Source organism: Melozone crissalis, unplaced genomic scaffold, assembly GCF_028551555.1.
Source record: "Melozone crissalis strain CALT ecotype California unplaced genomic scaffold, PUWL_Pcris_2 ptg000004l_1, whole genome shotgun sequence".
Lineage (NCBI taxonomy): Eukaryota > Metazoa > Chordata > Aves > Passeriformes > Passerellidae > Melozone > Melozone crissalis.
Window position 1 is genome coordinate 15,110,399 of NW_026535782.1, and position 25,628 is coordinate 15,136,026.

Genomic DNA, 25,628 nt, shown 5'->3' on the forward strand with positions numbered 1-25,628 from the left:
TTAACTATTTATCTGTAATGAAAGACATTTTCTGCCTTTTTCTTTTCAGATTTATGCAAGTATTTTTTCCATGAGGCCAGGACACACTTGTGCCTGGAATTGGCTCATATCTACTAGTTTCCACAAAGAAATGCCATAAATTTCTGGTATGCCATGAGTGGCACAAAAGAATGTGGGATATGACACCATCTATGCCCTGTTCTGATCAGAAATGTGTCCTCTGAGAATTGAGGTCTGCAGATGGAGCAGATAAAAAAGTAAAAGGGTGAGAAGTCTTGTGCTCAGAGCGCACATCTAGGAGATGACAATACAATTGTATTACTCTCCACTCAAATTTGTGCTCTTGTAGCCTTCTTTGTCCCTGAGGGAAATTCACAGAAGTTGCAAGTGGCAGCAGGGGAAGGAAATAACTGAGAAATTTGCCAAAATAATGGCATTATGACTGACTGAAGTAGCACAGCTGACCCAGGGGAGGATGCAGACTTTGAGGACAGGCATGAATCTTCACTGCCTCTGGGCTTACACCATCAGATACCTGAGTATAATCCCGGAAACACCTCTTTCATGGTTTCAAGAGCTGTGCAGAGACTGAGGCACTCAAGAAACTGGAGTTCAGGCTCAGAGGAATTACAGGAAGGATAGTACTTCAGACAGAAGGCAAGTACCCTAACTTCTTACCAGGGAGAGAAGATGTACTGCAATTTAGCATAAGAATGAGTCTACCTCTTTGGTTTGATAATGTAAAGCAAAACTTCGGGAAAAAAGGGAGAACAACCAAGTTCCTTCAAATTTTATTACCATATGTATTCAAGGTGGTAGTAACATTGTAGCTGTGATACTTTCCATGATACAGGCAAATGGTCTTTCTGGGGAAGCTAACTTAGATGATAATTATTTTATTAAGATGTATACAATTGGTGAAAATACAACTTGGAGAGCACAGAAGTTCCTCTCCTGTCCTATTGACTTTGTTGTCTGATTTTTTAAACTTCCACATGATCTAAATGTACCTATTTTGGAAGTATAGCTTAGCTTACAAATGAACTATTCCTTACTGGCTTGCATCAGCATACTTTAAGGCTATTATGGTTTATTATTTTTGTTCTGAAATGCCAATTCATGGTCCCACATGTGGTGAGCCCTGTCATGCTAGTTCCTACAGAAATACAGAATAAATGGTGATGACAGGCTAAGTTAATACCTAATTTTTTTTCATCTCATGCATTGGAGGGGTAACATTACCATATTTTTAGATGAGTTCTAAAGGTTTGAATCAGCACATACCATAATGATATAAGAAGTTGCCTCATTTTTGCATATATGCAAAAATCCCTAATATAAGCATCCACAAGGTTATTTGAAAATGCACTGTGAAAGCAGATGAGGCAGTAACTGCCACTGCAGTCCATTTCAGAAGGATTGTTCTTCTTCCAAGTTCTCAAACATCTCCATTATTCTGATACATTTCTTTCCAAAAGAGAAGTCTAAATCTTAAGCCTTCATTTTTTTTTTTAGTGCATGTAGAGAGTTTGCTCCTCTGTGTGACAGTATTATATTTCAACAAAATATGAAAACAATTACACAGTCACAGTCACTTTGGACTTTACTGGCATAATAATACTTGCAATGAACAGCCTAGTTTCAGAGTAGCAAATGACAGGAATGCCACAGTTTTTCTAACATGAACAGAAGATCTTACAAACAAAAGTGTTAATTTTGAGGAAGAGGTTCTAATTTAGAAATTTTTCACCTCTCGTTTTCATTAATATTGCAGAACTATCAGGTCTTTTATATTTGCATGTTATATCTATTAAATTTGTTTGTATCCCAGAAGTTATAAGAAATAAGGCCTTTACCAGAAAAAAAAATTACTTTGCAGAAGGCCACAAACTGATTTTACAGATACTCTGAGCTAATGTGGCAAGGGAATGTATTTTTTAAAGGGAAAAACTCCTTATTGATAATTATCTGTCAATAATTTATAAGGGAAGTACTAAAATAACTGCAATTTTTTATATCAATCAATTTTAAAAACAGAGCTAGTATTTTTTTTCTTTTAATAAAAATCCTATATTGCACTTAGTTACAACCTCAGATCTTCTTGGCTCTTCTAGATGTGTCTGCCCTTAAAGATTAGTGCAAACACTTGGGAATGCAGTTGACTGGGAATTCTTCAATGAAACAGTTTTTTAGCTGTAAAATACTCTGTATAAACGAATATGCTTGCAAGAACATAAGTGCTTCAACAAGGCTTTTACTGTAACGCAATACTCTAGAGAGTGAGAGCATAATAGGTAATATAGCCTTGTGGTCAGGAAACTCCTGGGAGTTAAACAACAAATTCACAAGTGTCTTCTGTCTGATTTAGGTTGGTCCTGAGATTTTTTTCCTTCTTGATGTGCCTAGTGTGAGAGAAACCACTCTGGAGCTAGTCCAATATTCTGTCTGGTTGTGATTCTGGGTACTCAGCTTCACAACTTTGTTGCAGAGAATTTGAACAAAATGCACAAATACAGAAAGTCATAATCCATCTCTAGAAAAATCACTGTAGAGTTGATTTCCTGGTGTCTGGAGCATATTTCTGGGACAGGAAGAAATGGCAGACCTGCAGATTGAATCTGAGCCTTTCATATCCCAGGTAAATTCTTCTTATTGCCGGGCTATTACTTGTGCATTCACTAAATTGAAAGTGCTTAGTGGCATTTAATAAAGACAAGGAATATTTAAGAAACCTTAAAAAATTTACAGGATAAAAAAACCCCTTAAAAAAATTTACAGGATAAAAAAGACCTGATACTGAATATCTTTCATCGATAGGGAGCAGATTTAATTTAAAAAGTCTTATAAATTATTAAAAACTCATTTCAGTTTGACTGTGATTATATTTATATTCTGATAGAATTAACATTAAGAATTACTTTTGTTAGCAGTGATATCTGGTACTCCATGATTGACAATGTTCTCTACACAGAAAGAGAGAATCTTTATTGAAAACATTGAAAGAAAGTAAGAAGAACTAACTTCATATGTCTTCCAAGACAGTGTTTTACAAATTTTTGAGAAAAATGCAGTGGCTCCTAGATTCTGTGCCTAAGGCATAATGTTAAAACAATCAAGTCACACTATGTTGTAATTCAATAACAACTGCTAATAGCATAGTAAGAGATGAATATTTGGTGATGATAGAAATAGGTCTTAATTTTTTTTTTTTTATTGTGTACGTCAACCTTTCTTTACTGCAATTATGTCTGGGCTGTTTTTCCAGTTTGAGGCTAAATGCGAATTCAGATTATAAATGATTCCATCTAAAGAATACTTACTGGATAAAGAAAAGCTTAAAAAAGTGTGTCTTAGCAGTTATTTTCTTTTGTAAACAGAATCAACTCAAACAGTGCTGCCAGACGATAATGATTAATGGTTCAAAACACTATAGATCTGCATTATGTAATGCATCTCATATCCTTGAAATGAGGATTGTAATTTGTCATTGTTGTCTAGAGCTAAAATTACACCAGGTAATTTGCAAGAATAGATTGTAGTGTTTTATAATTGCTTTTTAAAATTCATATGGTCTTATATTTGAATAAATATTAGATCTCAGAGCAATGCATTAGTTTGCTGTGTAGTGACGTGCAATGGCTGGAAAATCAATGACACCTTTTTTAGCTAAAATGACCTCTATCCTATTTCTGATACGGTGTGGTACCCTATAGGTAGTACCAGAATACAAGCACACTCCTCCCACCAAGAAGTACTCATTTTCTACTTTTATTTCCTTATCTCTACTCAGCCATGTGACTGGCAGGGTTCACAGCTAACCCTTCAGGTTGGAGCACATTCTGACTGTTCATGGGAATTATTTTTGGTCTCTTGTCAACCCTTACAGGAGGCTGTTTTCTCATGGGCCCTCCCCAGCACATCTCCTTGCTACGGCTGCACGGCCCTCTTTCACACAATGGCCTTGGCTCATACCAGATACATGGTTTATTGTAGTCTGTACAGTTCATTAAAAGGCACATGATAATTCATACTAAAAGAATTTCTCTCTCTGAACCTCTCTGTACTCAATTACAGAATTGCAAAAAAAAAAAAAAATTATGTAAGAGATGCCAGATAGAAAAATCTGCTTCACAGCAGTTTGTTTGTTTGGGGTGTTGTTGTTATTGTTGTTGTGGGAATGCAATAAGAAACCAACATTTTGTGTTGTGATATGGTCAAATGTGCTGTAATTCTCTGAATGGGAAATTCCATTAAATCACTGACTTGTGGTTCTGGAATTGCTCAGTGACCTCAACTGCTGGAGGACAGCTGTAGCCTGCCTTCTTTATTTACTGATGCTGGCTCATAAATGTATCTTGCTAGCTTGGACAACAGAGACAGGTCCCTTGTGGTCCACTTTGTTAAACTTGACTGAGGAATGTCTGCCCCTGCAAAGAAAAATATTTGGTTTCCAACGGAGAACTAGAAGTTTCTGTGCCAAATGGGACAGTATTTGTAACAAGCTAGAACAGAATGGAAAGAAGATTAAATTATTGTGCTAGGACTGAAAGTAATTATATAGGTACCTAAAACTGAAACACACCTATACAGGTACTTGTTTACTGTCAGTGTTCTCCCTTTTCTATTTTCAATCAGTGTTAACTGCATAAAACTAATGTATAGTCATTCCCTGGTATTTTCTTTAAAAAATATAGGCACATTTCCTTAAATAGGCAGCAAGCAATATGGTCACATCAAACTGTTTAAAAGAAGACAAGAGAAGGTCACATCAGTCTTCAGAGACTTTAGAGCATCCTGCAAAAATTCATTGTAGCCAGAGCTAAATGCCTTTGTATGTAGTGTCACACGTACATTTGAAGTACAGTCTGGAGGCCCTTTGTGTCTGCTGCCTGTCTCAAAGATGTGAGAACTTATCTGCCATTATCAATAACTATATTTTATGGTTTTTAGTTCAGAACCAGCATATATGAATCAAGGAAAACTGTTGTCATCTGATGATGAGTTCAGCTTTAATCACTCACTCAGGATTGAGTTTTAGTCACCCCCTTCCAAACGTCTTCTCCATATGTGTATATATATGTGTGTGTGTGAGTGCACATGTATATACATTTGTTGGCAGTGGTACTCAGCACTTGTTCATGATAAAATTTTTCATTATCTGTCCCTGCATAATCCATTTCAGTTGGCACAATATAGACTTGGAGGTTCAGAAATTGAAAGAGATAGGAAAAGAATGCATATTTTCAGTGAAGAGATCTATGTGGTTCTATACAAAATTTTTATACAACTGAATTGAAAAAGAGCAAAGAGAATATAGTAAAGGTAAGTTATAGAATTTAATGCAATGTCATAAATTTGTTGTATTTTATTAATTTATCTTAGAGATTACATGAGGAAGTAATGGTCACATTATATAATCTTGTGAGATAATGTCAAAAAATAAAAAAGACGTGTGCTTGTATAAGTTCTGTTAGTTTTAAAGTAATTTCTGGAGAACCCTGCTGCCTCCTCACCTCTGGTGAGTTCTGAGGGGTTTTCTGTAGAGACTGGTCTTTGGTCTGTTCACAGGAAGGCTGAAGGCATGGATACAGCTGGACAGGACACGTGCCTTATTCAGTAAATTACTACTAGCTATCATTTACTGCCTTACTACAGCAGTGACAAAATAGTAACAGAGAGCAGAACTCCCATATCGGGTAACATACACACACCAGCTGTCCCTTTAACCCACTGCTCTCCTCTTTTCCCATAAAACCTTTTTTTTTCCATCTTTAGATATTATATGTTTTTCCCGTATGAATAACAGTTTGTTTACAATGTCACATCTTCAATCCTTAGTGAATGATGGAAAATTCTGTTATTATAATAGAAATAAAATACTTCACATTGATGTAAGACACACAGAAGTTTGCCTTTCATGTTAGTTAGTATTTGTGCAACTTTAAGAAATATCTTTGCATCATTTACACAAGTGCCATGTGATGCAAGGATTACCATGGATGCAACAACATTGAATGGCAAAATCAGGTTTTGTAAGAGCTTTATCTTAATCACCTTCAATTTTTCCACATGTTCCAAGTATTTTACACCATATAGTGAACATGAAGCATAACAGATCTGTGGGTTGAAGGATGGTAAGTTTCACTTGCACAACTTTTAAAATCATTACCATCCTGTTTTAGTAATAAAACACTTTTGTTCCTATCATTAATTGTATAGAAAAAAAAAGGACAGAAAGCATGTATGTAGTTTTTATACATATCTTCATACCTTTTATACATATCTTCATAAGATAGTGTGAGGAAATCTCTCCTAGTGGAGACTTTACTGTTAAGAATGTATAAATAATGGTGATCCCATTAAAGGTCCATCACTGGGGGCACACTGTGTTTTATGGAAGAAAGTTATGGTAGAAAATGGTTAGTTTGAGAGGGAACCCAAGGAGAACCTGTTACTTGTCAGGTGAGCACAGCCACTGTTCTATCACTTTCAGGATGAAAAGGATCACTATCAAAGGATGCTTCCTTCACTGAATATAAATTTCATATATGAAAGAGCTTTCATTTCATTCTTTGCATTACAAAATTTTCTTGAAAGAAAAAAGAAAATGTACAAGATATAGTGCTATTCACAAAGACATAAACTTTACGAACAATTCAGTTTATTACTTTCATAATATTGCATCATTTAAGCTTAGTGACCAGCTTACAGAACTAACAAAACATTCTTAAAACTTCATGCTCTCAGGTTTAGAAAAGAATAACAAACAATGGTAAGAAACTGTCAAATTTAGGACTAGAACATGTAGCTGGTAAATCTATAGATTATATTTAAGACTGACAATAGCGTGGAAAAACACGCAACTAAATAATCAGGTACACATTTAAGCTAGGATCATGTCAAACATAACTCCCATTTTTGTTGTTCAGCCACCTAAATTTTTGGGTTTTTTATTTGGACAGTGGGGAAGGTTTCTTTTTCCCTATGTTGCTAAGTAAGGTACATTCTTAACACCTTGTATATAATGGTTTGAAAAAATCCTGCTCACCCCCAGCTGCAATTTAATAACCTCATGGATTCAGAGAAGGAAGGCACCAGTGTGGATTAAAATGGGCAGATATAGAAAGAGAGGAATTTTTAGGAAGTGATTTCTCTTACATCAGGTGGTAAAAGCAAAGTTTTACTGAGGAGTGCTTACTGGAAATTTAAAGAATTATCTGACCTTCTAAAAAAATAAAGACAGAGAATGTAAGAACTGTCAATATGAGAAGTAAAAGAAGAGTGGAGAAGCTTACAGTGAGGATTCCTAAGTTGCTCTAAGATTTGTCTACCAGAATTCAGGATGCAGAAAATGAAAAGAAATTTTTGATGATAACATTGGGGGAAGAATTAAAATAGATTTATAGGTATGAAAGAGGGGAAGCATGACACAGAGTAACACAAGTAGACATGAAAGAAGACTGAGAGCACTGAAAACTCATGGTCACTCATGAAAGATCAGCATAAAACCTGTAAACATGTTGGAAACAGTGGTGGCTAGTCAAAAATAGTTTGGATGGTCATCTCCTAGACTGATCAGTGTTTTAATGAAGAGAAAATTAAACTGAATGGATATTTTGTCAAGAAATGCAATAACTAGCTTTGACATGTTTTTTCAGATTTTTTTTCTGAAGTGATTGCTCTCTTCATCATTAAAAAGTTAAAATGTATTATTCTACTGTTGAAATTGTACTTCCACTTCCCTTTACCTCTAGTCTTCTCAAAATTTGTTACCAGTAAAGCTTTTCCCTCTCGATAAAATGTTCTGTGCTTCTTGGCTTGCTAATAGTCAAACATAACATCTGGCATTAGATTTTGACACGGGTGTGGACTCATTAGTTTATAAAGCCATATAAAAAAATTAATTGTCCTGCAGTTAGTTACTATTTAAGAAATGGATTTTATAGGCAACAGAGGATTTTTTAATGAAAACAGATTTGAACATTCTGCAATGAAAACTGCCATCCCAAGTTCCAGACACTGGGGAGTATATTCTTGGTGCTCAGTGCAAGGCTGTGGCCAACACTAATCACTGTAGCACCAGTACAGAGAAGGTGTTGTTATGATGAGACACAGATGAAGTTCTTTTTGTTTATCTCCCAGACCCTGTAACTCCTTATAAATCCAAGATGGCCCCAGAAGTGTCCCCAAAAGAACTATTACTATTTTAATCAGTTTTGTGTCTAAAATACTGCTGCATGTAACATTTGTTCTGCTTGTATTTTTAATGTCTTACTGAATTGAATTAAATATTTTTCAAAAATTAGGAAGCATGAATACCAGTCTAGGTATTCAGCTGCTGAGAAACCTGAAAATTAATTCTAACTTGGAAAACAGATTGACTTCTTTTTCTTTCTTAAAAAAAAAAAAAGGAAAAGGAAAACACAGGCTAAAAGGATTACCTGAGGCAGGTCTCATTTGCAAAAATAACAGCAATATAAACATGTATTACATAAAAGCCAAAGTAATTAATATCTATACAGCCAAGTGCATAAAGAAGTAGTTCATACACAGTGAGAACTATAGCTATTAAACTAGTCTATTAATCTGTAAAGCAAATTTTGTGATCAGTTAGCAATTTTTCAGACCTGAATAAGACATTTTATGGGAGTCTAATTAGATTTGTGTTTCAGCTCTGGGAATACCACTGTGTGCACTTTTTCTAATGCTTTATAGGCCATAACAAGTTGTTCCCAGGACACTTAATAGACAAGTCAGATTTTCATTATTCACTGGAGCCTTGAGTACATTTAGGACACGTCCTGCAGAGCTGTTCATTGTAGTGGTTCAAGGACACCTAGTGCTGTGGAACAAATGTTTTATTTACAAATATAGATTTAATGAGTTTCTGAAGCGCAGCAAGATATCCTTTCATCCTGAAAGAGCTGATACATACTAGTATGGTGCAAACAGAGAAGACAAGTCAAATTAGAACATGTCAGAGCTATCAAAAGCATCCCAATGGTGTAGTAGTGAAGTAAGAGTTCTTTGATAAGCAATCCCCTGGGACTGTAATGCCATTTTAACATCTTCCAAATGTCATCTGGAAAATCATGGATAAATGACAGCAGGTAAGTGTCCGAGTCACTGATATGTAAGCTCAGAGCAGACAATTCTCTTTAATAATGATATTTCAGTGTTGCACAAAATTGAGCTTTAAGGCATTTGATTCTCTAACTGTATTTTTCAGAGTTGCCTACAAAGGTGATATACACTCATTCTAGCATTTCCAGGATGCTATACTAAAGCTATACAGCACTTCTGTACCCCTGTTTGTGCCCAGTATGTCTTATGTGGTGGATGATGCAGCTGTGTTCAGCCACGCCAGTGCCAAAGGGTGGTGGCACAAGAACGGATGATGTCCTGCTCCACTGAGTGGCAGGCCAGTTCTGCATGCTTATGTCTGCATTGCAAATCCAGCACCGTTCCTCAGTCCCTCAGTGCGTGTTATCCATGGGAGTAATGCATCAAAATTTCAGTAACACATTGTTTACATGACAAGCAGCCAATTGACCCTTGAAAAATGGGCTACATTTAGGCAAGGAAATATAAAGAGACTCTTTGTGGTGGAAATTTTACCAAAAAAAATGCCATACATTCTCAGCTGCCTACTTAAAATTCAAAATACTTGAGAATTACAAGTACTTGAGAATATAATGGGGTTTTTTGTTCAGATGAAGCTGTACAATATTTCTGCTGTATGTATTCATGAAGTAATGCTGTATGTCTTGCAGCAAGGCTATAAAGGCTTCACAGAAAAATCAGAACCTACGCAGAACACTACTCAAAATGTGCTAGCAGAGAGATGGACAAGGTTTAGGGCACAATCAACCTACTTCAGATAGCTTGCAGGAAGCAGAAGAAAATATCAAGGAAGTCACAGTCATCCACTGTCCTGTGAAAGATTGTTTTGGATTCCAGCTGAAATGAAAGCTAGTTACTTGCTGACTCTCATGATGCTAGTCTAATAACTCTTGCATACAGGGCTTCACATTGCAGAAATGTGAGGCTGATTACAATGTGAAGGAAAAATATGGTCATAACCTTGGTCTCAGTCACCATTATGTGGAGAAAAACAGCTTTAGTTTAGATAATATCACTTCTTCCACATATAAGTTCAAAGCAATTAAAACCCACCATTTGACCATTTAAGATACTCCATAAAAGAAAAGATGAATTGACAGGCATCCTCCTCATAAAGATTTGCCATGCCTTTTATAATTTTTTTGTTTAGATAACCATCTTGGCAGGCTTATACCTTTTTTCCTAGAGATCCAGTTATCACACATCAGAGTTAAAAAGCCATGGTAAAATCTGTGCCTTCTGATATGGAAAAAAAAACCTGTCTTGTAATTAGAATAAAATTGTAGCCAGACAACTTACTTTTCTTTCCTTCTATGAAGGATGTCAGTCTAAAGCATTCTTGTTTCATACTTCCTTCCAGATATTGTAATAATAGCAAAGTAATATATAGTTCTTCAATATGTCTTCTTGTTTTCTTTTTTCAGCCTCGACATCCCTTCATCATTCTCCAGATTTTTACATTCTCCTTTGTCTCACCTACTCTTAATGTCTGTTAGTTTCTACTTCTGTCATTTTTGTCTCCGGCTTTCACCTGCATCTCACTCAAGCCTCCAATGATGGTTTCAGAAGCAATTTTCATGGGAACTGTGAGGCAGCCAAGGGGGCCTTCAGATCCAAGGAGAAGGCAACACCATTTATGTTAAGACATCTCAGGTACTGTCGCTTCAGGCTTTGCCATCAGATGACTGGTGTAAGTGATTGTCCTGGTTTCAGCCAGGACAGGGTTAAAATTTTGTGGTAGCTGGAAAAGTGTGTGGCCAGACTCTACTGTTATTCCATACCATCCAATGTCATTGCCAGGGGTGGGGGAAAGGGACTTCTCCCAGGAGAAGGGTGTTCCTTCAGGTAGAGAAAACATGGCAGATGGGTGGAATGGGTCACTATTCGTTTATTGTTGGCGGTTTCTACGTGTTTTCATTTCTCCATCTTATACCTCTTGTTATTAATATTGTTGATGTTACTGTTCATTTTCTTATCTCATTTCTGTTTACAGTAAATTGTTCTTATCTCTCAACCTTTGTCTTTTGCCCTGCATTGGAGAGGGGAGCAGCGTTTGCTCTTTTTAGGGGGGAGTACTAAACTGGAGAATAACTTTACTAAGCTATGACAGTGATTCAGAAACAGCCTCACCTCAGAAGCTGTTTTATAAATATGTATATTTACATATTTTTTAATATGTATCCTGGATAACAATCTCAGTGCAGAGAAGAATCTGGACAAGATACTGAAACTAAAAAGGAAAAACAGATTTAGCAGTAGAGGACATGTAGAAGAGGAGAAGGAAAAATATGGAGACATATCCAAAAGAAGGACAAGGAGAAAAAGAAAGAAGGTGAAAAAATGGAAAGAAGGGGAAGACTTATCCCTTCCCTGTAAGGCTGCAAGAAAACTGATGATTTCTCTGCTAATTCTTAATCAGACTTGAGCTCTGAATCCTGTTAGCTCTGAATCCCATAGTTAGGTGGAACAATAAGGTGTAACAGGTGACCAAAAGACAGCTATGTGCAGATTAGCATATTCACCTTAGCTGGCAAGAGACTTTTATTTAAAAACATATTTCATATGCACCTTCCCAAAGAAAAAATGCCCTAAGAGATAATTTACCAAATGCTGAAAAATAAGGAGGTGTCAGAATTAAAGATGTTGGTGAATCTTTATTCCCTTAGTAAATTACATGATCAACTTCAGTTATACAATCATACGCCTTCTTCTCCTTGACCCGTGCTTCATTATGTGCTAAGAATGAGCTTTTTAGTATATTCTTTTAGCCTCTTTCAGCATGAGGTCTATATATCTTCCACTGTTAAGTGGAAATAGCTGTTAAGTTTTAGCTGTTAGGACAGCCATACATTTCCTGCCAGTTTGTTTTGTGACTCATAGCACACGTGTTTCACAAACATTCCTCCACATTTCTCTGAAAGAACAGTTTTATCATCTCTTCCCTACAGCTGTACAACACAAGTATCTGAGAATTCCAGCTAATCCATCTGAGTAATTCACAGTGAGTTACATTTCATATTTCTAAAGGGCAGTTCCCAGAAGCTTCAGATAAAGTCGTGAATGTTTAGTATTTCTCTGAATCAGCCTGTGAGATCTCAAGCTGGACAATGAAAAGAGAGAACAAAACAACTGCCTGGGAAAAATGTGATTAAAGCAAGTTGCCACACAGGAGCTTTGCAGTGGAGACTGACTGCAGTTCTCCAGAGTGGCTGCTCTCTAGTGATGAGATCTCCTTTGTACTTCAATAGGACCAGGGCACTATGATAAGAAGTGTCAGTAACCTTGATAACTAGCAGTGCTGTTGACACATCAAAGATAATAAAACATGCTCTTTGCTCATGTAAAATCCCCTGTTGTGCCTGAAAAGGAAGTGTGGACTATAATCCACAGGACTCTGAGGATAATTGGTAAGAAACTGAAACTTAGGAGACTTCAGAGGAGGGCCTATGCAAACCTCATGAAGTTCAACAAGGCCAAATGCAAGGTCTTGCACCTGGGTTGGGGAAATCACAAGCATAAACAGAGGCTGGGAAGAGAATGAATTGAGAGCAGCTCCGAGAAGAAGAACTTTGGGGCACTGCTGGACAAGAAGCTCAACATTACCTGGCAGTGTATGCTCACAGCCCAAAAAGCCAAATGTATCCTGGGCAGCATCAAAAGGAGTGTGGGCAGCAGGCTGAGGGAGGGGATTCTGCCCCTCTACTATGCTCTGGTAAGACCCCATCCATAATATCCCATAGAGACCTGGGGTCCCCAACATAGGGACACTTGTTTGCCTTGTCACTGCTGCTCCTGTCCTCTAGTTAAACAAGAAGGAAGACAGTCCTCCCCAGTCAAAGTGTGACCATGAGGAGATTCTAGAGGGATACTGATGGCCAGGACAGGTGAAAGAAAGGACATAGGCAGAAACACAGGTTTAGAGATTAACCTAGGTTTGAAGGGACCAGCTGTGAGGTCAGACCATGTTGCTCAGGGATTTATCCATCTAGATCCCAGAAAAAATCCTGAAGTGTTACTTCAATTCAGAGAGCCTAGGGAAGCTGCTGAGCTAGAAAGCAGTGAAGACCATTTTCAAGAGCCCACTAAACCAAAGTGTTTCCAAGACTATGGTTTTAATTACTTAATCTTGTTAATCTGCATTTTATTAATTTCAAGTGCTCCCTTATTCCAGACCATTGTTTACATGTTCAAGTAAAACCAAGCTCTAGAGACAGGAAAAAGTTGGTGCCTTTTGATGTCTTAGTTTCAAAAGAAAGAAGGGAACTTCTACCTCATGGTAGCAATGCTGGGTTCTGTTACAAACGTGCATTTACAATATAGGCTATTCCTGAGCCAACTAGAACATCTTCCATTTTGAAGATGTTTGTGTATCTGATAATTTCTTTTCCTAAACAAACCTCCATCCTGTGCTTGACGTTAAACCTCTCATTAGAGAGGCATATTCATTGGGCAGAAGGTCATAACCAGAGCTGATGACCAGACAAGAACCAAGTTTAAAAGCAAGACAAACCAGACCCCAGTGAAGTATAGAAAGGTATCAAGCAAAGAGCAGAAGAAAAGAAACATAGAGATAAGGTTCTAGAGAAAACAGCTCAAAGGACAAAGGGAAGAGAATTAAGTAATTCTGAATCTAAAGAGCAGACAGATTTGGAGCAAAGCTGAGAAAGAGCTAAGCTGAGCACAGAATACCATTACAATCAAGTAAAAGACTGAGAAGGCAAGACCAAGTGATGAGATGCCTACCTGAGACACTGACAAGCTAGCTTGAGAAATCCATCCTGAACTCAGTGTTGACGCTGTTAGTCATGCAAGGTACCCATTGCAGGCAGAGGTCAGTTATAGAATTTGCCTGCCCAGGCTATACCTCGCAGGGACTTGGAATCAAAAAGCCATTTGTAAAAAGGAATCACTTAACTATCCTTGAAACTTTACAAATACCATGGAAATTAAAGGGATCACAGAATTTCCATGCCTAACACACAATGTGTTGGGAAAAAACCATTAACTCATTAAGAACTACCATGGTGCCACCAAAGATATTTCTAGCTTATACTAAAATCTTGGAAATAAACCTGTCCATGAACAATTTCTTCATTGGAGTTGACCAAGTAGAGTAGATACATCACAGAATGAAAATGAGTATGTGCCAAAGCACACCCATGTGTATGTTCCTCAGTTCACTGCTCACCTGAGTAATTTTAAATGCTATGGTGGCATACAAAAGGTCATTATTTAACTAATCACTTTTTCAATGATGAAGTTTCCTGCCAAATATTAACAGGTATTGTCACCTATAAATTTACATGCATGCCTAATGCTATTCCACTTTATCATGGAGTTTAAATTAAAGACACTTTCAGCCATGTGCTAGATGGGTGTCTTTAGTATCCACTGCTCTTTCATTCAAGTTTCCTGATGAGGAACAGCTTACAAAACCATACTGTTGCATTCATACCCACTAAATGTCTATCAAACCACACCCTTCTAATAGATTTTGAACCTGCTGGCTAATTTCAAGCACATCTGACAAAGGAGCTTACAGATATAACTTACAGATATTAAGTTTCCATCAAATTGAAATAGGCAGATAAGCAGAGGAAAGAGATTATTTGAATTAATTGAATTCCCATCCCCCTCTTCTGTCATTGATGGAAAGACTGTATCATGAACATTTTATTTAAGTCTAGAGAATTTATATTGGAAAGCTATTGCAGATGTCCTGTGACTGAAAAAGAAGTCTCTCAGATTGTAGTTTATTAGGCATCTGAGAATCCAAGCAAAAATACCAATCCACAAGGCTTTCCATGCTCATAAGTCTCTGTGCATTAAATAAGCATTACTTGCTAACAGCAAACACATATTTCAAAAACTTATAAAGAGCTCCACCATTACACTTCTGTTTATAAAAAATACTCTCTTGTCTTTCCCTAAATAAACAGGTTACTCTTTAGAATGTATGGGAACTGCCTGTGTATTTCTTTCCCAGTGCTGACAGCATGGAAATATCCCAAAGTTTGATAGCCTGGTGGAAAGCAGTATTCCAAAGAGACCTTGCTCTTTCCCCTATAGAGTTGAGCAGACATTCATAAATAGGACCTGTTTTCTTTAGATTTTGAGCAAAATCTCTTCTGGACAGCTAATATTTTAGCTAACAACAAAAATGACAGAGAAATTGCTTAATCAACTAGGAGACCCTCTTTATATTTGTGATGAAGTTGTTGCAGCAGAATTAAAAAAAATTAGTCTGAGAGCAGCTTATGACCAAAGACCTCAAAGAATGAAAACTCAGAGACATAAAATCTTGAAGTGCTATTTTTAGCAGGATTTTTAACATGTAAGATGTCTACGAGACTGATTTTCTTTTTTTCTTAATTTCATTATCACACTTCAGGAATATTTTTACTCTAAGCCAAAAAATATCTGAAATGAGTAAGAGAACTTCTTGTATGCTATTTTAGGCATGTTTAAAGAAAAATCACTGAGTGTAAGATAACGGAATATCTTTGTAGTGCATTTTTAATAAAATTTTGCTCAAGCAATTTGCTGTCTTCCCAGGAACAATTAATAACACAAATACAACCTGAGTTATTTTTATATTGGCTTAGATCAGATTGGATTGTTCTTAGTCAAGGCTGGAGCTCAGTTGTAAACTGACACTGTTTTTGTAAACTGGCATAGATTCACTGAAAATACCATACCTGTTCAAGATCTAACTGACTGTGTTCATGTGAAGTCTGCAGTAATAAAAAGAATGAATGGTATGTAAACAACAGAATGAATGTACAATGTCACCTTTTAACAGTATCTGTTGTAGCTCAATTTGGCTTATTTAGGTATGGAATTATCAACATTCACTGAAGATTTTAAATGTGGCTACTACACTTCCCAGATAGGCTCCTGATTTCAGAGGATCAAAATAGCAGTTAAAGCTTAGCAAATTTCAAGGAGGAAAAATCTTCACACACCACTTTTCTGCAATATACTTAACTATTTTCAACTTAACTACAATTTGCATGTATATAAATTTGTCATAAAATCCCTGTTGCATGGGATTTTATGTCCTCCCATGTTCATTTAACTTTCTTTTTAAGGAGGAGCAAATACACCTGAAGACCCTGCCCCAGTTCACCATGAAAGCATCAAACAGTGAAATTAAAACTGAATTGAGATTCCACCAGCAGCTTCAGTGATAAGCATTTGAATATCTGGATTTTGTGTGGTTTTTCAACAAAAGACATTGTTTCTTCAAGAAACAGATTTTTCTTTGGCCTTACAAGAGCTAGATTTTATGCATTACATAAAATGTAATGCATAAAATTTTTCCTCTTTCTCAGCTTTAACTAGCAGTTGTTAAAACAATCTTTATATATCATGAACTTGAGTATTTTCCTGTTCTAGTTATGAAATATTTTTCAGTATATTTTCTTCTAATTTTTGTGATGGTGGCACTGCAACACCTTTGTATGTATTAATGGAAAATTTGTTACTAATCTGCATGTAACTCCGAGTTTTAAATATAATTCTTAGTTTTGAAATATATGTGTGTATATATACACACACAATGTAACAATACAGACATCAGTATAAATTAAATAGAGAAGGTTTAGACTGCATATTGGGGAAAAAATTCATTACTGTGAAGGTGATGAAGCACTGGAACAGGTTGCCCAGAGAAGCTGTGGATGTCCCATCCCTGGAGGTGTTCAAGGCTGCTCTGAGCAACCTGGTGAAAGGTGTTGGCTGCAGAGGAGCAGAACACCTTTCGGAGGGTGTTGGAACTAGATGAGCTGCAAGGTTAAGAGAGGCTGGAACTAGATAAGCTTTAAGGTCCCAACCCATCCTGAGATTCTACAGAATTCCTACCCTGATCACCAGATGCACACAGACACTAATGGATTTCAGAAGAAGGATGACTTTTTTCAGCTCAGTTGTGTAATTTCTAAGTTCCACGTACATTACAGGGCGAGTCAATGACCATTTTTCCTAAATAACTACAGATTTTGACCATTTCTAGAATAATCTCTCTCCAATATGGTTGCTTTTCTAAATTTGCTGTTTAGCAAAGGGAGTGGGTGCTGGGTTGTAAATGACCAGATTTGGCTTTGATGTTGGCAAAGTTTAATTTCCGACGCAGACACTGGAATTTGTGAGACGCCTGTGAAACACAGCAAACGCCTTTCGTGTGGCATGTGCCACCCTGGGCCAACGTGTCACAAGATGGGGGGCTTCGTGTCATTCAACTCCAGTCAGCCCATCGCTTAACATCTTCCCTGAAGGAGAAGGAAAAGCCACCAGCTCCGAAGCTCCGCCACGATGAGGATGGCACAAGCGTGGGTGCCAGCGCCACAGCCCCGCCGGGGGCACAACCCTGCCCGGGAAGCTGGGGTCACAGCCCTGCCCGGCCCCGCCTGAGGCACGGCCCCGCCTGAGGCACAGCCCCGCTTGAGGCACAGCCCTGCCCGGCCCGGCCCTGCCGGGGTCTGTCCGCTCCCGGACGGCGCTGGCGGCGGCGCTAGGACTGGGCGGGCGGCGGCGCATGCGCGGGCGCCGCGGGCTGGCGGAGCGCTGCGGGCGGGGCGGAGGGGCCGGGGCAGCCGCGGGGCCGGGCCGGGCCGGGCCGGACCTTCGCCGGGACCGGACCTTCCCCCGCGCCCGCCGCAGGGCATGGGCGCCGCGGCTCCGCGCTGCGCTGCCGCGCCCCGGCCCCATGAGTGCTCGCCGGAGCAAGTGAGTGCGGGAGGCGTCCGGGCGGTAAGTGGCCGCTGTCCCACGCCCGCCCTGCCTCCCCAGGGCAGCGCGTCCATCCTGGGCTGAGAGGGAGCTGGCGTCCCCGGGCCGTGCTTCCGCTGCCCTCAGCTCAGCCCCGCTGTGCCCCTGGGATAGCCCGCGGCTTCTCCCTGCCCGCGCATGTATTATTTTTACGAGAACAGCTTGCCCCTCGCTGTCTCCGGGCGGGGCGGGAGGTGAGGGGAGGCTGCCGGGGGTCTCCGCGGGGCGCGGCCGGTCCGGGCTCGGCGCGGCTCCGCCGCCTCCACCTGCGCGCTGGTCCCTCTGTAAGGCGGACTCGCCCACCCTCTCCTTCTCTCCCCCTCTTCTCCTGCAGGGCGCCGGCGGCCCGGCCTCGGGACGGAGGATGTGGTGAGAGGATGGGGCTGTGTCCCGCGGGGGCTCGCCATGGCCAGGGAGGACTCGGTGAAGTGCCTGCGCTGCCTGCTCTACGCCCTCAACCTGCTCTTCTGGGTGAGTGCGCCGGGCCGGGCAGGTGCCGTCCCGGAGGCGAAGGGCGGGCACGGCCGTGGGCTGGCCGCGCTGGGCCGGAGGTGCCGCCCTGGTGCCCTTGGCCCCATGCCAGGCAGCTCCCGCAGGGGAGTGCATTTTTCTGGGGGAATAAAATGCCTTTGGAAACTAGTAGGAAGTAAAATTGAATTAGGGTTACTCGTGGGAATTGGTGTATCTGTAATATGTACAGAGGGGAATATTCACGGGTGGCTTCTGGATGGGTGAGTTTCAGAGCATCCTGTGACCCGAGATGAACTCCAAGCTCTCAAAGGTACTTGAATAGTCAGCCCAGAGTCTTTTTTGTGCATTCAGTGGACAGATCCTAAGTGGCAGGCAAGGCCTTTTGTTTTGAGGATTCAGTCAAAGCTGTATTTATAGCAGCAGGGTTTCTCACTCTCAGCACAAGTGGGTGTGATCAACTCTTGTTCCTTAAACTTTTGGAGCTTTGAAGAAACAGCAGGGTGGATATTTTCAGAGTCCTCACTCGTTTGCAACGATCTCTTTCACTTGAATAGGTGAGATTTGTGCATGGTAAGGGATGCAAATGAGACGACAGCGCACATCTGGGTCTCACACCTGGGGCTCACATCAGGGCTGGCTCCTGAGGTGCTCTAGACTTGAATGATGTAGGGATGGGACCAAACCTAGTTTATATCTGATTTTTTTTTCTACCTGTATCCAGCTCTGGGATCCCCAGCACAGGAAGGACATTGACCTGTTGGTGTGGGTCCCGAGGAGATCATTAGAGGGGCGGAGCAGCTCTTCTGCAAGGAAAGGCAGAGAGGATTGGGATTTTTCAGCCTGGAAGAAAGAAAGCTTTGAGCTGACCTATTTGTGCCCTTCCAGTACCTGAAGGGAGCCTATAAGGAAGATGGAGAAGGGATGTTTACTAGAGCGTGTAGTGACAGGACAAGGGGGAGTGGCTTCAGACTGAAAGGGAGTAGGTTTACATTACATATTATCAAGGAAGAAATTCTTACTGTGGTACCAGTGAGTTGCTGAAACAGGTTGCGTAGAGAAATTTTGTCTGCCTCATTCCTGGAAGTGTTCAAGCTTTGAGTAACCTGTTCTAGTGAAAGGTGTCCCTGGCCATGGCAGGGGCTTTGGAATTGTCATGGAGTCCCATGATGACTGTAAACTAAGTGGAAATCAGAATATGAATGAAAGAGAAAACTGTTAAACAGCGTGTGGAACAGAATGGTAGTTTTTGTGCAAAAAGGATTGCTTTGTTCAAGCTGAGGTCATGAAGCCTTTGAAGTCCTGAATAAAACTGTGCAGGACACTGTCTGGTGAGGTCTGGCTGTCAAGCTCGTAGAAGAGAACATCTGAAGTAAACTTCAAAGTGTGTCCTGTGTGCAGCTGTCCCAGTATGTGTGATGGGACTTCAGCATTGGTCATTGCCAGCTTGGTGAGGATAGATAGTGCATATGAAGCTCCTTAAGATGACACAATGGCTAGTCTGATCATGAATACTGCTGGAAAACTGAAGGTGCAGGTGGTGGCTGCAAAACACTGCTGTCTGCATTATTTGGTTGGGTTTGGTGCCTGTGGAAGCAGAGGAGTGAGAGAACTTTGTCAGTCACTCTGCTGCTATCCTTGTTGATTCTCCATAGTAGTGCTTGTGAATGTACAGCTGTATGCTCTGTTTGAAAATAAACTTTTTTTACTGAGCCCAGCTGCTGAGCTGTGACGTACCTGTGTGTGTGAGAGGGAGGCAGGCAGGAAGTGTTGTTACAATGCTTTCTGTCACTTTTGACCCAAAGTCTGCTGAGCTGTAAATAATCCATAAGCAATCAGCTGAAAGGCCAAGGCTCTGTTGTAGTGGGTCATCATGTTTTATAATGGACCAGTAAATGTACTGCCTTTTCTGCTCCAGAAGAACATTGGTTTTGTGGGAGTGGATTGCTACTTCAGGACCTGCAACTTGCAGAAAGCCTTTCTTCTTACAAGATAGAAATAAATTCATCATCAGTGCTCTAACTGTTGTTTATTAAGTGACTGGTGTTGGTCATAGACCTGATGATAGCCTTCTGGAAGCTTTTTCCATGGTCAACTGAAGCATGCATCTGACTGCAGGAAGTCTCTTTCATAGCAGTGGAAGTTGCATTTTCAGGACATCCTCAATCTTCTAATTTTTTTTGGCTGTGGTTTTGTTGACAGTGCCCTGGACCAGGAATATCCTTCAGAGTAAATCCTGCAGTTAACATTTGGATTCATTCTTCTGCAGTCCTCAGATATATTTATAAATGGGTATCACTTCTTAGCATAATTTGCAAGACTGAGGGATCCAACTTGATTCTATGTTCTGTAGCACTACTATTTCCAGTATATTAAATTCTGGGCAGCCTAATAAAAGAGAAGACCTCCAAAAAGGCATGATTTGGTGTTTTGTGGTCAAGACTTAGTGCTTAGCTAAGCAGCCTATTTTAGCAGTTCTTGAGGGAAGACGTGTTCCTACTGCTGCTGTTGGGGACAGTGCTGGTCTTTGTTATATCTAGATAGTGTGTGTGTTGGGACTTGGAGAAATTTAGTTTTGATGGCTTTTCACATATGTTATATGCAGTTTATGAGACTGCAGGGTTTTTCCTTCTGGTGGGGGCTTTGCTGGGTTGGCAAGTGCCTGATGCTGTCCCAGCTCAGTAGCAGTCCTGGGTGTAACATGAGTATCCTCATTCATTTTGAGCACTCTATGACTTGTCCTCACAGAATCCCTCTTTGCCACGCTTTGCAGTGCTGCCACTGTTCTGTATTTTGCTGTGGTTGTTTTCCTAGTCAAACCACCTTTGCAAACATTTATACTAGGCAGACCTTCAGTCAGAGAATGTGGTCAGCCTCTAATAATGGCACAGACGTATCACAGGAGATACTGAAGTGCAAGTATCCCCTGTGGGTTGTGCTAGAACAGGAACTGGCAAATGGTGCTGAATACAGGGAAAATTCAGCCTCCTGGCTGCTTACAGTAGTAGGAGATTAAGCAAAGCAGTAGTTTTGAGATTAACAGGTTTGTTCTACTTTTCTTTGCAGCTTAGCCATGTATGTTCTTTAAAAAAAGTTATTAATAGTTGAAATAGATGAACTAGATAGTGACAACAATGCAACTAAAAGCAATGCAATAATTTTATCAATTTTTTGGAAGAAAAGTGAAGTATAACATTGCAGGAAGTGCATGAAAAAGTCTGTATAGACTTTCTGTCTTGAGAAAACAAAAACTTTTTTTTTTTTTTTCCTGGTGAGCATGTGAGGCAGGAGCAGCTGCTGTTGAGTGGCTTGTAATTGAGGATGACTGTATGTAGTGCTGCGGACAAATCAAGGTTGTAAGTTGCAGTTGACTGTGTCACAGGTGGTAAGGATCTCTTAACTGATGATTAATAGTGTCAGTGGATGTTTGAGCCAAGACAGTGATGGTGCCACTTTCCTTTCACCTCATGAGCTTTTTTGTGCCTAGGGGTATGCTGTTTCTGTTGAGCAGTGTTTAAGATTTCCTTCAGCAGTACCATTTAATTTCACTTGTGTGCTTGCAGCCAATAAACACTTCTGGCAGGTAGTGGAAATTGTTTGCATCTATCTCGAGCTTGTGTTTGTGAACAAAGTTTAAAAAAAAATCACACGAAATGAAAGTGGAACATGCTTCCAATTAGTTTTCCATTTGAATACTTTGCACACTTAAACCTAGTTTTGCCTGTGTGTACTAATTGAGAACTCAGAGCAACTGAATATGAGTGTTGTGCTAGGAAGTAACTAGGGGTGGTTGGAAGCAATGATATTTTATTTCCTGTTTTATCCAACTTCAAATGCATGTGTTGAATCTTGTAATTTTTTGCTTCATTTTTCAAATCTGTTCTGACATGAGAAAGAAATCAGTGAATCCTGCCTTCTGTGAAACCAGATTCTGCATAGAGGTTGTTTCTCCTGTATTTTGATTTCCACTCGTTGGTGGGATTTGTAGATACTTGGAATGAAAATTTTTGGGCAGTGTTTTAAATGGCAAATAATATCCATTGAAATGAACACAGCCTGGCCAGGTACCTGTGGCACAGTAAACTGTGTTTTAGGCTAATATCCTCTGATTTTAGAGGCTGCAGTTTAGACATGTGGAATTAAAACCTGCTTTTCTTAGCATTCTTTGTATAAAGAAAATAGCTGTGGCTTCTGTGGGAATATGCTGTCTTTTTAAAGGAATGCTTTCAACAGAGAAAGCTATAAGAGGAGTTTTAAAGGACCAGAACTATTTTTAATTCTGGTATTTGAGAAATCTCTTACTTTTTGGTTTCTTTAGGCTGTAATATTTATACAACATTGTTAACATCACTAGACTATGTCCTAACAAAGTAGAGTTCAGCCATAAGTCAACTTCGTGTCTACCTCTAAATAAATTTTTATTCCAAGTATCTTTGTAGGTCATGTGGCTCACCCTGAGTGGCATATCAGCTGTGAATTGCTGGATCAGTTTCTGGAAAACTGTCCTGAAATAGAGTGACTTAATGTGCTAATGGAAACGGAGAAAACAAACCCAGACCCCACCCAAATGTTAGAATTTGCATTAATATGCTTTTTAATTGCCATTCAGAAGGAAATTAACCACAGACACTTTATTGGTAATACTCACAATTAACTCTGTGGAGCTCATTGCCTCAACCTGGAGGATGAATCACAAACCTGTGCTGACAAGATTTGAGCCCATAGCTCAGGGGGAAGGAAAATTTCAAGCTGTCTGTTTATAGTGGTAGAGCACAATCTGGAGCAAACTGGAAAGGTCCATCTGGCATGTAGGTACTTGTACATTTTTTCTTTCTTTAAATTCACTAGAAAGTAGCTGTCCAGTTATTCATGAATCTCCAGTACCCTGTGCCCTGACGATTCTCATCTTGAGTCTGTGGCAGGCTCTAGACAAGGCTTATAGAATAATAACAATTTTTTAAATGTCTTGTAGCTATTTCACAAGGTGTAGGAGACAGTTTAATTTTGTGCATTTTTATAGGACTATGTGATTCAAATAAAAATGCAGGTTCGTTTTAATCATCTTTGTGTGTTCATGGGTATTCATGTGTAAAACAGGAAAGTTGAGTATAAACCCACTAACAGGTAACGTGTAGTCCTGTGGATCATAGGAATCACATGCTCTTTTTAAGAGTGTGTGTGTGTATATATATATATATATATATGTATGCTGAGTTTAAAAATAATTTGCCTGTATCTCTGAGATTGACTACTGTCCATGAATAAAAGCAAACTCTTAAAGAAACAAAATTAAGAGTATATTGTATATATGTGAAGGCATATCATGGTGATGTGTGGATTGTGATATGTATTGGGATACTTGACTTGTGAGCATTGCTCTGGATTACCTGTGTTGGGCAGCACATGCCTGTTCCTCCCCAAAGCAAACGATGTCTTGACTGTGAGATGATTACTTTTGAGGGAAAAGTGGCGCAAGTCATGTCCTAACAAGAAGTGCAGTGCCTGAGTAGTTGCAGAGAGGGTGCTTGAAGAAGTATATGCACTTCTTTATCATTCTTTGCTTTTAGTGCACCCTTGTTCTACACAGCCCAGAGGTTGATGTGGGTCTGATACACAGTAAGACTGTACTTCAGCTTTGTTTGCATGCCTGGGCTCTTGTTCTTTCTGCTGTGCTTCCTCTGGGCACCTTGAACAGCCACCTGCTGAAAAGCTGGCTCATGTTCCCCAGGAGGGTGACCTCTCAGCGCTCCAGCCTTACTGCAGAGTGTGTGAGTTCCAGCCGTGCCAAATGTGGAGCAGGTTGCTAGCTCACTGCTGCAGCTGTGCAAGCAAACCCAGATTCAAAGTGCAAATATGAACGTGCTTCAGCTGTTTACTGATGTGGGGGGGGGACCAAGGCATAACCTTGTAGGAAGCTTAGCTAAAATGAAATGTTGGAATATCTATAGAATCAAAGGTGCTTTTTTAGCAAATAGGGGATTTCCCTTTTTTATGGGCAATTTTTTCTCTAAACATTTAAGTTTTATCAGGTAATACAGAAAAACAAGGCCTCTTGTTCCCCCTCCTCCACCCTTATATCCCTCTGTCCCAAAAAAACGTAGCTCTCTGTTTATCCATGGATCTGAGTTATCTGTGTTTGTTCAATGATCTGAATATTGAACCTAATGGTGAAAATCCTGTAAAAGCATTGCAGCATGCTCATGACCTTGTAGTGATGTATCCCCTCTGTCCTTTGGTAAGGGTTAATTATAGCTCAGACTACCCAAATCAATTTTAACAGGAAGATTTTCACAAGGTTTGTGTTTTGGGTTTTGTTTGTTTGTGGTGGGGTTTTTTTGTTGCCTTTTTTTTTAACTAAAATTATAAGACATATTTTGATGAATGTTGTCATATCTTGGAAGTCATTTTCTTGTAGCCAGAAACCTTTTCATGCAAAGCAGGTTGCTGTGTCATGCTGTTAGTCAGTGTTTCATTATGGATATCAGACATGGCCTGAAGATGTTTACCCCATCTGTTAGAATAAAAATGATCATGTGTGACTCTTGGTATGGAAGACACTTTTAATCTTTCCTCCGATTTAATATTTAAAAAATATTCTGAAATTTGAGCAAAAGTAAAATGAATGTGCTAGAATGCTTAAATGAAAAAAAATTATGAGAGTGTGAACACAGGTGTGGATATAGCAAGATCAGTTGGACTTGCTCCCTTAAAGACAGAAGTCCATGTTCATTTATTATTTGGAAATGCAGATTTATTTTCCAGTTTGGGTATGGCCTCAGAGACACTGGGAGTAGAAATTTCAAAATAATGGCTTAAAAGATATACTTAATGAATTGCAAATGATTTTGTATTTGAATTTTGATGTCTAATTTATGTAAGAGTTCTGAAGACAATTTAAACTATGCTTGGAAGTGATCGCTCCTAATAGCTGAAGTCTGTTGTTGGATATTTTAATTCAGTTTTTTGTCTGAGAAAGCTTTAGTAGCTTTAAAAACTTTACATTAGAAATTAATTTGAATATTTAGTATATTATTGTGCACATATTGCTCATATATAAAAATAGAATTCATTACCTAAGTTCAATCAGTGTGAAAATATATTTAAAATAGAGCATTCCAGTAGGCATAATTGTGAACTCCTCAGTGTCATGTTGATGGCTATACAACATACTGTGACAGTTCAGAATTAAAACTCATAGTGACTTTTGTAGCCAGCTGCAACAAATAAACATTTTATGCATACTATCATGTCATACTTACAGCACAGCA

The 25,628-nt window shown here is 39.4% G+C and overlaps 1 protein-coding gene across 2 annotated transcripts in view; it reads left to right on the top strand.

The window, feature by feature from the left end:
* Positions 1-17,790: 17,790 nt before the first annotated feature.
* The window catches only part of TSPAN12 (tetraspanin 12), a 41,264-nt gene continuing 33,426 nt past the window's right edge, over positions 17,791-25,628 (top strand). For both annotated transcript variants that reach the window (XM_054274466.1, XM_054274458.1), the window contains exons 1-2: positions 17,791-17,874; positions 18,227-18,363. In XM_054274466.1, coding sequence (XP_054130441.1) covers positions 18,298-18,363 — 66 coding nt within the window. In that variant the 5' untranslated portion in view covers positions 17,791-17,874; positions 18,227-18,297. The remainder of the gene's footprint in view (positions 17,875-18,226; positions 18,364-25,628) is intronic.